Source organism: Quercus lobata, chromosome 1, assembly GCF_001633185.2.
Source record: "Quercus lobata isolate SW786 chromosome 1, ValleyOak3.0 Primary Assembly, whole genome shotgun sequence".
NCBI classification, from domain to species: domain Eukaryota; kingdom Viridiplantae; phylum Streptophyta; class Magnoliopsida; order Fagales; family Fagaceae; genus Quercus; species Quercus lobata.
The window spans coordinates 14,790,558-14,807,456 of record NC_044904.1 but is presented as its reverse complement, the minus strand read 5'-3'; the positions used below and the strand labels follow the sequence as shown (position 1 = coordinate 14,807,456).

The 16,899-nt window shown below is 34.0% G+C and overlaps 2 protein-coding genes across 2 annotated transcripts; both read left to right on the top strand.

Annotated features, from left to right (window-relative positions):
* Positions 1–323: 323 nt before the first annotated feature.
* On the top strand, positions 324–1,183 carry LOC115980852 (uncharacterized protein At1g08160-like). Its single transcript, XM_031103083.1, has one exon. It carries the CDS (start codon positions 399–401, stop codon positions 984–986), a length of 588 nt encoding a protein of 195 aa, XP_030958943.1. The 5' UTR covers positions 324–398; the 3' UTR covers positions 987–1,183.
* Positions 1,184–5,602: 4,419 nt separating this feature from the next.
* On the top strand, positions 5,603–6,490 carry LOC115980782 (uncharacterized protein At1g08160-like). The gene has a single exon (XM_031103017.1). The coding sequence runs from the start codon at positions 5,683–5,685 to the stop codon at positions 6,301–6,303; it is 621 nt and encodes a 206-aa protein (XP_030958877.1). The 5' UTR covers positions 5,603–5,682; the 3' UTR covers positions 6,304–6,490.
* The last annotated feature ends 10,409 nt before the right edge of the window (positions 6,491–16,899 follow it).

The window sequence follows — 16,899 nt, the reverse complement described above, 5'->3', positions numbered from 1 at the left end:
AAAAGCCTTATCATGTCCCATTCTCTCTCTTTTTCTTCCGCTTCCGCATCTCTCTCCCAACCATGCATGCAATTAAGGCCAGTGTTAAGAAGTGATTTCCGCTAATACAATATTACTTTAGTTGTCATATGTATATATTATATATAGAATGGATCTTACTACATCCAAGTTTGAAGTAAAGAACAATACTCGAACCTGGATCCTTTAGATGTCTTGAGTTTGATACAAGAAAACAAAAAGAGAGGTGGGTGCTTCAATGATAGAAAAAAGGGCAAAAAGCATTGTCTATATTACTACTTCGCATGAGTAGGCGCACCAAGCCCCTTAATTAACAAACCACACTTGGTGTGTTGCCGAACATTAGCTTCTAGAATTATACGATCTTCTCAACCTTAGTAATGGCTAATCCACCTTCTCAGCCGCCAAGACACTCTAAGATACTTCGATACATTGCTATAGTATTGCTAGTCCTGATTGTCTTGGTGGGTCTAGCTGTGCTCATCACTTGGCTAATTATTAAGCCCAAGCGATTTGTTTACACTATTGAAGAAGGTTCAATCAAAAACTACAACTTAACCAAAAACCACCTCAATTCCACCTTTGAATTTGCCTTAAGATCCTATAATCCCAACTCTAAAATCTCTATATACTATGATTCAATCGAAGCGTCGGTGGAATATGACGATCAAACCATAGCGTTCGAGGTGGTTGATCCTTTCTTTCAACCTCATCGAAATGTGACGCGTTTGGATTTGAAGCTCACATCTCAATATGTGCCACTATCGGGGTCGAATTCTAAGGACATTGCGCTCGAGAGGTCATCAGGGGAGATAGAAATAGCAGTTATGTTGAAGGCAAGGATAAGATATAAGGTGGGAATGTGGAAATCTAAAGATCGTATTTTGATTATTTGGTGCTCTCCCGTTCGGGTTCGCTTCTCTAGGCCCAATAATTTCGAAAGGACATACTGTGATACAGAACTTTGAGCATTATTGTGGTTTCTATTACTATGTTTATTTCTATATTGTTTTGTGAAATGGTTTTCCATGATTGCCATGAAGTCATGCTTAAAATTTATATGTTTTTTAATTTCATCCTGGATGTGTGTGTGTGTGAACATTGTTGCAGATTTGAATTAGAAGATTTCGAATGAAAGGTGACAATTTCTCTAGGATTTTTTACATTTTTGCTCGCTACTATTAACATTTTTCATTTTTTTTCTTAAGTGGATGAAATTCTCTAAGGACTCAAGAGGTCAAATAGTATTATAAAGCCTATATAGGGTTAATTCTACCTCCTGTAGTCCCTATATATATATTGTTAGTTTTTAGACCCTTTAAAACACAATTGAATTAACCTAGGTAATTAGCCAAGTTGTTACTTAGTCCAAATTAACAAATCTAGGTTATCACAATCATAAAAAAAGTAGCGGAAAGATAAATAACACAAAGATATGATCACCTAGGAAACCAAACCAGTAAAAACTTAGGGAAGATTTAACCTAGCTATCCTCAAGGTAAAAAGCAAATCCACTAGAAAGAATCGAAGTTCATACAATAAGACTTACAAGCCCCTACGCTCAACTTCTTATTGCTACCCACCAGTAGAATTTACTGACACGACCACGTGCAAGTTTTGAATCTATGGACTCCTTCTTTCTTTGGCCTTTGCAAAACACAAACACCCCTGTTTGTGACTTTGAGATCCCACTTAAAGGTTTAGCAACACAAACTCTCCTATTTGTGACTCCAAGATCACCCTTGAAGGTTTAGATCATCAACACCTTTGATGACAAGAGAAGGCAGCAACTTCTACAATACTGGATCTTGAGATTCTTCAAGTAATAGCACCTGTAGAAGACATAAGAGAGTTTTTTAGGAACAAAACCCTAAATACAAAAGAGGCACACTCTTTTTTCTCTAAAAAGTCTTATAAAAACGTGTTTAGAGTTTCCTTTATATACTGGGAGAAGTAGATTAGAAATCTTAATCCTAAATGGGCTTGAACTGCTGTTTGAGCTTAATTAAAATTCTGTAGATACGACTTTCGATTGATCGAATCTGTCTTTCGATCGATTGAACTAGAGAGATTATGAAATCTTCTTCCTGCAGCTTGTATGTTTTTGAATCTTGACTTGAATCACCTTGAGCATTGTCTAATAATACCTATAAACTCTAAGATCTATATCTAGACAAGTTTGTGTTCACGATTTGCCAATTATTCTAAACATTTAACATTTAGAACCTAACATATATCATACTTGGATTTATGCTACTTATTGCACATGCTGTACACACTTTTTTTTTTTTTTACTAAAAACTTGAATTTGTAAAAAAAAACTTATTTGTATATTGCAAGGATGGACCTAGAATTTCAAACTAAAAGGGGTTGAAGTATAAGCCAAAAAAAAAAAAATTTTATTATTATTTTTTACCTTGATTCTTTCCATCATATAGGGTTAAAAAAAAACAATTTATTATCATTATTACCTTTTGGGTTATTATAAAATGTATGTGTTTATTTGGTATTAAGACTTTCAATTTAAATATTTAATCCTTTTGTTTATTTGGTATCATTATTTTTTGTTTTTGTTAAATTTTTGGGTTGAGCAGTTGCCAATTGAGTTGAGCTGATTGGAGGAGGGGTTTAAGGTTTTGGAAAAGGGAGTCCATATCGAGCGGTATACCGTTTTGAAATTACCGTAGTTATATATATATAGACATATATTGCCAAAGGCCTTGTAGCTGAATTGACACTTTCCCATATACAAAGTGTTTGGGGGTTTAGGGGGGAAAGGGTTCGAACTGCAGATTTAGCAGTATGTTGTATTTATTTCTCAAAAAAAAAAAAATATAGACATATATTTAACTTATATAAATTAATATATTTAACTTTTATAAATTAAAATCTATTTTCTTAATTTTTTAATGCAAACATGTCCAAATTATTTTAAGCCCAAGCCCATTAAAAAACAAATTTCCATGAATTAGAAAAATAGAAAAGGCTGAAGACTTGTCCAATGTCGCCCATTAAATTTGTTTTTTAAATAAATAAAAAAGTAAAAGATATTTAAGATGAAATAGAGTTAGTGGTTGACACTTGACAGTAAACTCATTAATTTTTCAGTAGCATTTTCAAAAAAGTAACATAAAGGACATTTAAGAAGAAAGATAGTAGAATTTGGTACTATCCATTGGTAGGATTGTCTATGGGTCAGATATGGGTTGATCGGGTTTGGGCTCAACCCATATCTGACTCGACCTAGTTGGGTGGAGCAGCAACTAACCACTCACCGACTAATAGATTGGTTGGATCGAGTAGATTAGACCTTTAGCGGGTGGTGGATAGGTTAGTCGGAGTCATAATTTTGAGAAAACGGCGAGAAACGACGAGAAGACAATGAGATTTTTCCAGATCCGATGAAAATCTCCTAGGATTCTATGAGATTTTGATAGATCTGGTTGAAATCTCACCAGATTCGATGAGATTTCGCCAAATCCAGTAAAATCTCACCAGATCTACTAGATATCTTGTTGGAATCTGGATTTTTTCGTTGGAATTTGAGTATTTTTTGGTTGGTTCGGGTTTTTCGAGTTTTGGGGGAGGGAAACTGAAATCGACTTGCTAGAGTCGGTTTTTGGTGTTGAGGGCCTGCTGTTGATCACTGGAGTAGTTGGATCGGCTGGCGTTTGATTGGATCCGATTGGTTTCTTTGAGTGGATCGGGTCTTCGGATGGGTTTGGACAACCTTATCCATTGGTTTCTCAGCAGAGCAAAAATGCAGAAAGAAAGAAACAATGGCAAAAAGCGAGGGAAGAAAAAGAAAAAGAAGAAATGCAATGCAAAGATAGCGAGTTCAACTCTGATAGCATCTTACCAGTAGTGAGCCTAGTGGCTGGAGCTTAAAAAATAGTGAAAGAGGCATTGTAAAACATAAGTACAAAAATTTCAAATATATTATTAAAAAAATATATTATTTTTCATGGACTTAAGGGGGGTTGGGCCCCACTGGGTATATTATATATAAGGACAAAAATTAGGTACAGTTCTTTAGGTGCTGTTTCCTAGGTTCCTCTCTTAGGATTTAGTTATGTGACTACTTAACTAAAAAATATACTTTCAACCTATGAGAAAAAATATATATGGAAAATCTTAAAAGGGGAACCTAAGTATTGTACCTAAATCTTACTCTATGTATAATATATAGTGTTAAGTGTGTAATAAATACTGCTTTTATTGTAATAAATGATAGGCCAAGAATGTATTGATTCCTTGTGATAAATTAATCAATTAATTAGTCAAGTTAATTAATTAATTCAATTATATGCAATACGCGTGATAGCACAAACAAATCACCAACTAAATTAAAGTGCAACGGAAAATAAATTGACATAGTGATTTGTTTACGAATGGGGAAAACCTATACGGCAAAAACCCCACCGGGTGATTTTAAGGTCACCACTCTCGAGAATCCACTATTATCACAACAAACAGTTACAAGTAAAGAAATCTCAGTATCTTATACCAACCTACAGTTAAATCCTTACCCCAATACCCAATTGGACTTGTTTTGTAGTGACAATTTCTCATTTTAAAGCACGGTTCTCAGTACGTGACTAACCAATTTGATGTGTGGATCCCAATTTGCGGCTTATTTATCAACTTAAGAAGGATGTTGGCTGCAAAGTTTTTCAGTTCATCACACGATGAAGATCACGAAACTCCTTGGTTACAAAACCCTATGGTGTACAAATACAATAGCTTCTTCAAGAGAAAGATGAACTAGGGCAAATTCTGTCTCCGGTCACAATTTGCATGAACACAACTTTGCTTCACACTCGCTCAATCTTTTTTGACGGTTCTTAAAACAATTCTTATATATGATTAGGGTTGTGAGAAAAGAAAGCCCAAACATGTATTCACGGATTGAAGTGAAATCAACTCTGAAAAACTGATTTTCATAAACCTTAATAGATAGCTCATCTGTCGAGAAGCTATTGAGCATCGGGTTTTAGCAGCCTTTTAAACCTTGATAGATACTAGCTGTCGAGTTTTAAAATCCAGCACTTTTTTACTTGTTTCTTGGACAGACTTGCATGACTTTAGCACTTAATCCTAAAACTTTGTCCCTTGAAGTATTAAACACATTCTAGATCTACCAAATTACAAATAAAGTGCGTTTTGTCAAAAGATTAGCCAATTCTATATTGACATATATTCCTAACATTAAATTACATATGTCCTAACAATAAACAATTGAGAATATAGTAAAAAACCTTATCATGCCCAATTTTCTCTCTCTTTTCTTCTACTACTTCCGCATCTCTCTCTCAACCATGCTGCATTTAAGGCCAGCGTTAAGAAGTGATTTCCGCTAATACAATATTGCTTTAGTTATCATGGCTATATATTATAGAATGGATCTTACTACATCCAAGTTTGAAGAAAAGAAAAATACTCGAATCTGGATCCTTTAGATGTCTTGAGTTTGATACAAGAAAACAAAAAGAGAAAGGTGGGTGCTTCAATGACAGAAAAAAGGGCAAAAGCATTAATATTGTGTATGTTACTACTTCACAGTTCACAAGAATAGGCGCACCAAGCCCCTTGATTAACAAACTACACTCGGTGTGTTGCCGAACATTAATTACCTTCTAGATTTAAACCTTCTCAACCTTCGTAATGGCCAATTCAACTTCTCAGCGCCCACTAGGAGCCCAGCCAATTCCCTCTAAGCTATTTCGATACATTGTTATAGTATTGCTAGTCCTGACTATCTTGGTGTGTCTAGCTGTGCTCATCACTTGGCTAGTTATTAAGCCCAGACGAATTGTTTACACTGTTGAAAAAGCTTCAATCAAACACTACAACCTAACCAAAAACCAACTCAATGCCACCTTTGAATTTTCCATAGCAGCCTCTAATCCCAGCTCTAAAATCTCTATATACTATGATTCAATCAAAGCATCGGTGAAAAACATGAAATATCTTGAAACATCTAAAACCACCATAGCTTCTGAGGTGGTTGGTCCTTTCTTTCAACCTCATCGAAATGTGACCACTTTGGATCTGAAGCTCCTAGCTCAAAATATGCCACTATCGGGGTCGGATTATAAGGACATTACGCACGCGAGAACATCAGAGGACATAGAAATAAAAGTTTCGTTAGATGCAAGGGTAAGATTTAAGGTGGCAATGTTGAAATCTCGAAAACGCACTCTGCATATTCGGTGCTATCCTTTAATAGTTTCTTTCTCTAGGCCCAAGAACTTCGACCCGAGAAACTGCACTAGTGAACGCTGAGCATTATTGTGGATTCTATTACTATGTTTATTTCTAGATTGTTTTGTGAAATGGTTTTCCATGATTGCCATGAAGTCATGCTTAAAATATAGTATATGTTTTTTCATCCTGGATGTGTGAGTGTGAAAATTGTTGCAGATTTGTATTAAAAGATTTCGAATGTAACGTGACAATTTCTCTAGGATTTTCTACATTTTCGCTCGCTACTGTTAACATATTTCATTTTTTTTCTTAAGTGGATGAAAATTCTCTAAGGACTCAAGAGGTCAATTGACTCAATTCTACCTCCCGTAGTCCCTATATATATATATATATATATATATATATATCATACTTGGATTTATGCTACTTATTGCACATGTTGTACACAATTTAAAAAAAAAAAAAAAAAAAAAACTAAAAACTTGAATTTGTAAAAAAAAACTTATTTGTATATTGCAAAGACGGATCTAGAATTTCAAACTAAAGGTGCTGAAGTATAAGCCAATTTTTTATTTTTTTTACCTTGATTCTTTCCATCGTATAGGGTAAAAAAAAAAAAAAAATTATTATCATTATTACCTTTTGGGTTATTATAAATTGTATGTGTTTATTTGGTATTAAGACTTTCAATTTAAATATTTAATCCTTTTGTTTATTTGGTATCATAATTTTTTGTTTTTGTTAAATTTTTGGGTTGAGCAGTTGCCAGTTGAGTTGGGCTGATTGGAGGAGGGGTTTAAGGTTTTGGAAGAGGGAGTCCATACTGAGTGGTATACCGTTTTGGAATTACTGCAGTTTTATATATATATATATATATGTATGTATGTATAGAACTATATAGACATATTTAATTAAAATCTATTTTCTTAATTTTTTTATGTAAACATGTACAAATTATTTTAAGCCCAAGCCCATTAAAAAACAAAATTTCATGAATTAGAAAAATAGAGAAGTCTGAAGACTTGTCCAATGTCCGCTCATTAAATTTGTTTTCTAAATAAATAAAAAAGTAAAAGATATTTAAGATGAAATAGAGTTAGTGGGTGGAGCAATAACTAACCCCCCACTGACTGATAGACTGGTTGGATTGGGCGGATTAGATCTTCAGTGGGTGGCAGACAGGTCAGTCAGAGTCATAATTCTGAGAAAATGGCGAGAAACGGCGAGAAAACAATGAGATTTCGCTAGATCCGATGAAAATCTCTTTGGATTTTATGAGATTTCAATAGATTCAACTGAAATCTCACTACATTCGATGAGATTTCGTTAGATTCGGTCAAATCTCACTGGATCTACCTGATATCTTGCTGGAATCTGGATTTTTTCATTGGGATCTAGAAAATTTTCGCTGGAATTTGGATTTTTTCGCTGGAATTTGAGTAATTTTCAGTTGGTTAGGGTTTTTGGAGTTTTGGGGGAGGGAAACTGAAATCGACTTGGAGGGAAACTGAAATTGACTTGCTAGAGTTGGTTTCTGGAGATGAAGGCCCACCACTGATCACTGGAGTAGTTAGATTGGTTGGCGTTTGATTGGATCCGATTGGTTTCTTCGAGTGGATCGGGTCTTCGGATGGGTTTGGACAACCCTATCCATTGGTTTCTCAGCAAAGCAGAAATGCAGAAAGAAAGAAACAATGGCAAAGAGCGAGGTAAGAAAAAGAAAAAGAAGAAACGCAATGCAAAGATAGCGAGTTCAACTCTGATAGCATCTCATCAGTAGTGAGCCTAGTGGCTGAAGCTTAAAAAATAGTAAAAGAGGTGTTGTAAAACATAAGTACCAAAAATTTCAAATATATTATAAAAAAAAAAATTATTTTCTTGGACTCAAGGGGGGCTGGGCCCTTCTGGGTATATTATGTATAAGGACAAAATTTAGGTACAGTTCTTTAGGTGTTATTCTTTAAGTTCTATTTTTAGGATTTAGCTATGTGACCACTTAACTAAAAAATACACTTCTATCCCATGAGAAAAAATTTACATAGCAAAATTTTAAGAGATGAATCTAATGAACAGTACTCAAGTACTATACCTAAATCTTGCTTTATGTATAATATATAGTGTCAAGTGTGTAATAAGTACTGCCTTTATCTTAATAAACAATTGTGAATATAGTAAAAAACCTTATCATGCCCAATTTTCTCTCTTTTCTTTTACAACTTCCGCATCTCTCTCTCTCAACCATGCTGCATTTAAGGCCAGCGTTAAGAAGTGATTTCCGCTAATACAGTATTGCTTTAGTTGTCATGGCTATATATTATAGAATGGGTCTTACTACATCCAAGTTTGAAGAAAAGAACAATACTCGAATCTGAATCCTTTAGATGTCTTGAGTTTGATACAAGAAAACAAAAAGAGAAAGGTGGGTGCTTCCATGACAGAAAAAAGGGCAAAAGCATTGTCTATATTATTACTTCACAGTTCACAAGATTAGGCGCACAAAGCACCTTGATTAACAAACTACACTGGGTGTGTTGCCGAACATTAATTAGCTTCTAGATTTAAACCTTCTCAACCTTCGTAATGGCTAATTCAACTTCTCAGCACCCACTAGCAGCCCAGCCAAGACACTCTAAGCTACTTCGATACATTGTTATAGTATTGCTAGTCCTGATTATCTTGGTGGGTCTAGCTGTGCTCATCACTTGGCTAGTTATTAAGCCCAGACGAATTGTTTACACTGTTGAAAAAGCCTCAATCAAACACTACAGCCTAACCAAAAACCACCTCAATGCCACCTTTGAATTTTCCATAGCAGCCTCTAATCCCAGCTCTAAAATCTCTATATACTATGATTCAATCAAAGCATCGGTGAAAATCATGAAATATTTTGAAACATCTAAAACCACCATAGCTTCTGAGGTGGTTGATCCTTTCTTTCAACCTCATCGAAATGTGACCACTTTGGATTTGAAGCTCATAGCTCAAAATATGCCACTATCGGGGACGGATTATAAGGACATTGCGCACGCGAGAACATCAGGGGAGATAGAAATAAAAGTTTCTTTAGACGCAAGGGTAAGATTTAAGGTGGGAATGTTGAAATCTCGAAAACGCACTTTGCATATTCGGTGCTATCCTTTAATAGTTTCTTTCTCTAGGCCCAAGAACTTCGACCCGAGAAACTGCAGTACTAGTGAACGCTGAGCATTATTGTGGATTCTATTACTATGTTTATTTCTAGATTGTTTTGTGAAATGGTTTTCCATGATTGCCATGAAGTCATGCTTAAAATATAGTATATGTTTTTTCATCCTGGATGTGTGAGTGTGAAAATTGTTGCAGATTTATTAAAAGATTTCGAATGTAACGTGACAATTTCTCTAAGATTTTTTACATTTTTGCTCGCTACTACTAACATTTACTACAAAGATCAAAGATGCAATCCACTTCTATTAGTATCAGACTATCAGTACTGTCCTTAATCTAATGATGTGAGTCATTACAAGTACAACATCTAACATTTGTGAACTGTGTCGTGAATCGTGATCATCATCAATTGATGTGCAGTTTAAACTTGTTCAGTAAGTGAAAGACCATATGGATTATTTAAAAAACTTGGGTACGTAGTTACACGTAAGGGCCCAACGGCCTTTTAAGATGAGGCATAGATACTTTGACAGATGATTGTGAGCTGTGATAATGTTATTGCTTTAGTGCTTTTCGATCTAAAACCAGTTGAGAGGAAAAAAAGCAAATAAAAGTAAATAGTTCTAGGAGGGCTTTGGAATTTGGAATGCCTTGGAGGAAAAGCAAGAACAATCAATTAAATATACACCAGAAATCATCTCCTTAATTTGAGTTGTGTTAATGAGCAGAAATTTGCAAAATGGTACAATAAAGAAAACGATCTGTATATTATATAGTAGCGGTTAATGTACAATTATAAAGTGTCCATTTACATGTAAGAGTAGGTTTTTTATTTTTATATTTTATTTTTAGGAAGAATAATTAATTGCTGGGACAACATAAGTTTTGATACTTATTTATTGTAAATGTAGTAAAAAAAAAAAAATAATGAATTTATACACACAAAAAAAGAATCACACAAAAAAGTGTTGATTTGTTCTTCTTGAAGAAAAACTTAGTGTGACAAATTCTTAGACTGAACAACCTCCCAAAATCATATTATAGCATCATCCTTTGTGTTTTAGACACACAAAGAGGTTCATGAACAATATTTTTATAATACATTTCCTTTCTATCGATGAAGCAAAAATACCATTGACATGAGAAAATATGTGGGAGAGTAAGAACACTTTTAGGATAAGAAAAGAGCAATATGTTATTGTTACGACAGAGAGAGGGAGCAAATAATTCTGATGGGAAAGAGAATAGTGCTATTGTTCAGAGAGAGAGAGAGAGAGAGAGAGAGAGAGAGAGAGAGAGAGAGAGAGAGAGAGAGAGAGAGAGAGAGAGAGAGAGAGAGAGAGAGAGAGAGAGAGAGATCAATTATGATGGAAACGTGTTCTTATGGTGTGTTAAGTATGCTCTAACAAGGACAAAGGAAGCTAATCTTTAATAGTCCTAATCAAATGGATCTTAAAAGCTCAAAATATCTGGGAAAGAGTGAAAAAATAAAAGTCTAAGGTACAACTAATCAAGATAAGAAAAGAGCAATGCTATTGTTACGATAGACAGAGGGAGCAAATAATTCTGATGGGAAAGAGAATAGTGCTATTGTTCAGAGAGAGAGAGAGAGAAGTGTTCTTATGGTGTGTTAAGTATGCTCTAACAAGGACAAAGGAAGCTAATCTTTAACAGTCCTAATCAAATGGATCTTAAAAGCTCAAAACTTCTGGGAAAGAGTGAAAAAATAAAAGTCTAAGGTATAACTAATCAGGATAAGAAAAGAGCAATGCTATTGTTACGATAGAGAGAGGGAGCAAATAATTCTGATGGGAAAGAGAATAGTGCTATTGTTCAGAGAGAGAGAGAGAGAGAGATAACGATCAATTATGATGGAAAAGTGTTCTTATGGTGTGTTAAGTATGCTCTAACAAGGACAAAGGAAGTTAATCTTTAACAGTCCTAATCAAATGGATCTTAAAAGCTCAAAATATCTGGGAAAGAGTGAAAAAAAATAAAAGTCTAAGGTACAACTAATCAAGATCCACATGCTCAAGACGAGATGAGATGCACGTGTTGTGGATAAGGCCCAAGTTCACAGTAGATCCCATATGTTATAATATCAAAAAAAGTTCAGAATAGTTTATAAACCCAAGAAATGGCTCATATCGAACTAATGTGGGGCTCACAATAAAAGTCAGCGTTTGAAACTAACCCACAAGATTGATAATGCTAGCTCCCATAGACATAGGCACATTATCGAATCACGGAAAATATCTGTGTTGATTTCTATCATCTTCCCTTTTAATCTTGTTTAAACTGATTTTTCACGACAACTATATTTCAGATAACGACGGTGGTTGGTATGCTTGCCTGCCTTGTGGGAGTCAGCAAACCTCTTCGGTTTCCTACGTGGCCAACAATACTACAGCTCGGTTAATGATCCGATGCGTGGAGGGTGGAAATGGTACCCTTTTTTAGTGAACAAAAAAAATGAGAAAAAGAGACGGGGCCATTTGGTGACTTGATTCCTGTGTTTTGATTTATACTCGGATCGATATGCCTTGTCATGATTCCTTCAAACGTGACAAACCGCTACCAATTTGTGAGGTGTGAAGATTCAAAAGCTTCCAAAGTAGATGGCATCCTTTAATAGTAATTGGCGAAATGTCACAACATCAAACAGTGAAGGACAAATAACTTGAAATCGTATAAATGCCTGTCAATTTCCATGCTTTCCCAACCAGATGGCCACCCTGAATAAATGGCTGATGCTACCCCTTTCCCATTTTTTAGGGGTGTCAATGGGGCGAGTTTGGTGGATATTTCTAACTTTTTTTTTTAAATTTTTTTAATAAGATGCGTTTGAGATTTATTATCCTTAATTAACCAATTACACTACTTGTGGGGTTTGAGACTTTTTTAACTTTCCCAAATATTAGTGTGATGGGTTTGGAATAGAATTCTCAAATTTCTAATCAAGCTTGAAAGGATTTTAATTATAAATAAAAATATATATGAATGAATGGAGATCATAAGCAAAGCTTACCTTATGAGTACTCTATTAATATTGTGGTTATGTTATGTCCCCATTTGACGATCCATTTGCTATTAAATATTGTGATACTTATCCATGTGTTAAGTTGAGTGAGCTCTCAAGAGACGGCTAGATATCTCCAATAGCCAAAACTTAGACATTACCGACAGTGAAGTGATGTTTTGAGCCCTTATTAACATGTGTTAAACTACAGAAAAACCAGCAGAGATGTGAAATTTGGAATGACCTGTGCCCCTAAAGCCACAACTGCCACTAGCAATGCTTGATCTAGAGACCCCTCCAAATTAATGCGTCATTTCTGCATGGCGTTTTGCTGAGGGGTTGATGTGGATTGTGGAAGAGGATGAATTGGCACCTTTTATGGACAATAAGCTAGGAACTGAAAGACAGGTAACCTAACACAGTTAATATTACTTTTTTATTCCTATTCCAACGTCCCAATCTTAATGGACATATGTGAAACAATCACGACCCTATTGGCCATGGTGCATTTGTTTCTCTCTTCTTATCCTTTTGTGTTATATAAAGTTTGATTCAAATTAGTCCAAAGAATGAAACTTAGATTTATCAAATCTTTAATCAGCACAAATTTAAACCAAGGATGCTATATATATATGTTGACAGTTAATGACTTTAATGAGCCTCCTAATCAGTGCATGGTGCTTTCCTATATAAACTCATGTAAAAGAAAAAAACAAAGTGATGATCACTATTGAGGAACATGATTGTTTCAACTTATAGGACCCATGTACTTTAAACATGCTATTAAGAAACAACCAAAGCGTTGCAAAAGCACTGGTGCAACCGAAAGAATAACAGTAGTTTTGAGGGCCCTAATGACGATTCAAGATCAGCTATATGGGCCTATGGCCATGTTAGTTGTTACGGTGTAGCAGACTTGCAGTACTACTTGTCCTTACTGTGAAAAAAAATATCCACTATCTAGGAATCCCTGAAAGGACGAGCAAGTTGATATTGTTAATCAATGATGGTCTAGAATCATGGGGCAACAGCCTCTCTACGATGGCGGATCCGTGTTGGCACGTTGTAGTGGTATCGTTTTAATCAATCAAATTAAATGGTTGTTGCTATTGCTAAGCTAATAAATTATATATTTGCAGTTTGGTCGGAGTTTGGACATACATTTTAACTTATAATAATACAAAAAAGTACCACACATGAGTCTTTATAAACCAGTTTTATTATGATAATACTATGGAACTACTTACCACATAATCATTATAAACCAGTTTAATGATGCATAGTTTCACCGATATTATTGGCAGAAGATCGATCAAGTCAACGCACTTCTTGAATTCCTAATTGGATTAGTTAATGAACATGTTATCTACATGTTAATTCAGCTGTTAAAGTAGTTGATATATATATATATATATATTGTATTTTTGGGTTGGCTTTCGCTGATGATTATAAGCATTGTCAAAATGTCCATAAAAAAGGGCTAAGAGAAGCAGCTGGTAAAGAAATCCCCTGCGAAATAATGGCAACTCTACAAGCATGGCATTATTAAACTTAGGAGTTGAATATATAGTGGTAAAAATCATGGTTGGGGTGCATATATAATAAATCTACGTCGTTTAGTGAAAGAGATTTTAAATTTTATTCATCATTGGAAATGTTGGACCCAATGTGTCGTGGGGATGGCACTGCTATAAGAGTCATATATAGAAATTCTGTTTAGAGAAAGGAATGGAGTAGCTTGACAGTTGACACCCTAATTATAGATTTAGATTGCAAGACACCATTTCATGAATTGTCGCAATAAAAGATTAGGTGAAAAATACACCAACCAAATGAAGACATAGTTTGTTGGTAGAGGGTGCATAAATGTTATGATGTGATTATTCATCACAAGCCTATAAAAAAAAATTTTTAAATATAGACATCGCCTAAGAAATTCCTTTTTTTTTTTTTAGGTTGCAAAACAATTAGAGAAGGGCAACAAGAGCAAAATATAAAATTAGTACTCTGTTTGTTTTGGTGAAAAAATTTTCACTTGCAAAACATTTTTTGAAAAATGACTTGTTTTCTTGTGTTTGGTTTTGACTCAAAAAAATGATCCCAAAAACAATTTGTGTCATTTGGTTTGCATGGAGAATAAATAATATTTCCTGGACATGTGATGCTCATGTATGTGATGGCAAAGGTGGTGACAAAAATGGTTGTGACAATGTCGAAGGTGGTGTGGTGATAGTAGTAGCAATAATGTTAGTGGTATGGTGGTGTAATGACAATTAAGGCAATGATGAATGGTGGCATCGATGTTGATGAAGATAGTGGACAGTGGTAGAAATGACAAGTGATTTTAGCAATGACAGGGTGAAGGTGGTGGTGTGGCGACGGAGGCAATGATTGTGGTAGTGGCAACACAAAGGAATGGAAGATTTGAGGACACAAGGAAATGGTGAAAACCATTTTCTACTTTTTTTTTTTTTAACCTTATTAAATTAAAAAAAAAAAATTTAAATAGAGGAGAAGGTAAAGAAAAAAAAATTTGAAGTATAAAAAATAAAAGAAATATGGAAGAATGATATATTATCATGAGGGCATATAGGTAATATCAAGAGCAAAGGAAATGGTTTTGGAGTTGTAAGTTGCATATATAATAGTAAATTTGGTTGGGGGCATAGTAAAATTGGTTGGGGGCTTCAGCATTAAGAGAGGCTGGTAAGACTTCAAGATTAAAAAAATATGCACTGATTAAACCAAGGGCGTGGGGGCAGAGAGAGAGAGAGAGAGAGAGAGAGAGAGAGAGAGGAGGGTAGTTGAAAAGGGGTTGCAACCTTCAAGCCAACCAAAATTGTTTTCAGGTTGCTTTAGGATTAAGAGGCCTTTACCAAGGAGTACCAAGTATAAAGTAGGCAAGTAGCAAAGTTGGTTCTAAAAAGGTTTGAATCACTCATTATTAATATTATGAGCTAATTTTCTATGCTATGTTGCAAGGAAACAATGATAAGGTTGAAGTGACTTTTAGACACGCCCATTAATTTTTGGATAACTTCTATTCCATACTTTAGATTGAATCATTAAGAATTATATATACAAAAAAGAATCATTAAGATAATAAGATGTCCTTCGAGTCATAGAGTTCATCAGCTAAATGCACTGGTTAAAAGGATGGATTCAATGGTCACACCATTGTCATTTCCTCCAAAAGAACCATAATGTCTTTTCTTTCTTGCTGACTTCAAGGAAAATAATCCTAAATAAAAATTCCATCAGTTTTATTCCTTTTAGTTGTCTTTAATAAGTTGTAATTGTTGGATTATATAAACTGCTAACAACTTGAACAAAACTGATAATCATTAATTAAGCAATGAAAATGCAAGGAAGGAAAATTAAGGTAATCTATCTTTTGTAACTTGTGTTTCTGACAGATGATCTTTTTTCCCTAGTCATGATAGAAACATGATAAGAAGATGCTAGTCAGATTTTCACATTCATTGCCTTCAAAAAAAAGATTTTCACATTCATTATTATCATGATGTAGCATGATGTAGGGGTTTTTGTTTTTTTGTTTTTGTTGTTGAATCCATACTTAATAGTAAGGTTGAATCTTGAACACGTATACTTCTCTCTTTCACATATCAATATATATATCATGTCATGTCATTCCATCAAAAAAAAAATATATATATATATATATATACACATATATCTCATGTCGTGCCTATTTAACTAGAGTTCTTTGTGACTCACTTTTTGGTCTCCCCATAAGGAAAATTTGAGTTTAAATCTTTTTATCTCCCCATTTATTGTAACCCAAAAAGTAGGGAAAAAAAACCATTTTAAATGGATGGTTACTTGAAAATTGAATTACATATCATTATGTTAACTAGTAAGGCTTATCTTTTTTCTTTTAAAAAAAAGTACGATTTATCTTTTAATCTCAACTAATCATAATCCAAAATAAGAAAATTATTTTGGAAAAACACTATGATACAGAATCTCTATTTAAAAATAATGTACTTCGCATTTACAAATAGGTTACATTGGATGGTTTTGACTTTTAATGAAAGGAAATAAAAAAGAAATAAAAGGAATTGAGTCTATGCTTGTTAATACTTCCATTAGTAGATTGGTAGGTATATATTTAAAAGTCTTTTTCAAAGTGTCATATCTACTTATTATTATGTGATTGACATTAGACTACATTAATGCAAAAAGTTATTTGCATTTATATATCTGAATAACTTCGGTTAAAAGTTAAAGCAATTGACATAAATTATCCAATTTTTTACTTTTATTTAAAAAAAAAAAACAATTGGCATAATGATCTCATAGGCACCCTTTTCCCAAAATCCATTTATAATTCATTGAAGTGGCAACTTATATTTGATTCATGAAAAATAATGTTGTATTTGTTTAATTTATTTACATGTTTTAATCTTCAAATATCTATTGTAATTACGAATATACAAAGACTCATTAAAATATGTGAAACAAATAATTCTAATCATGTCAAGAAA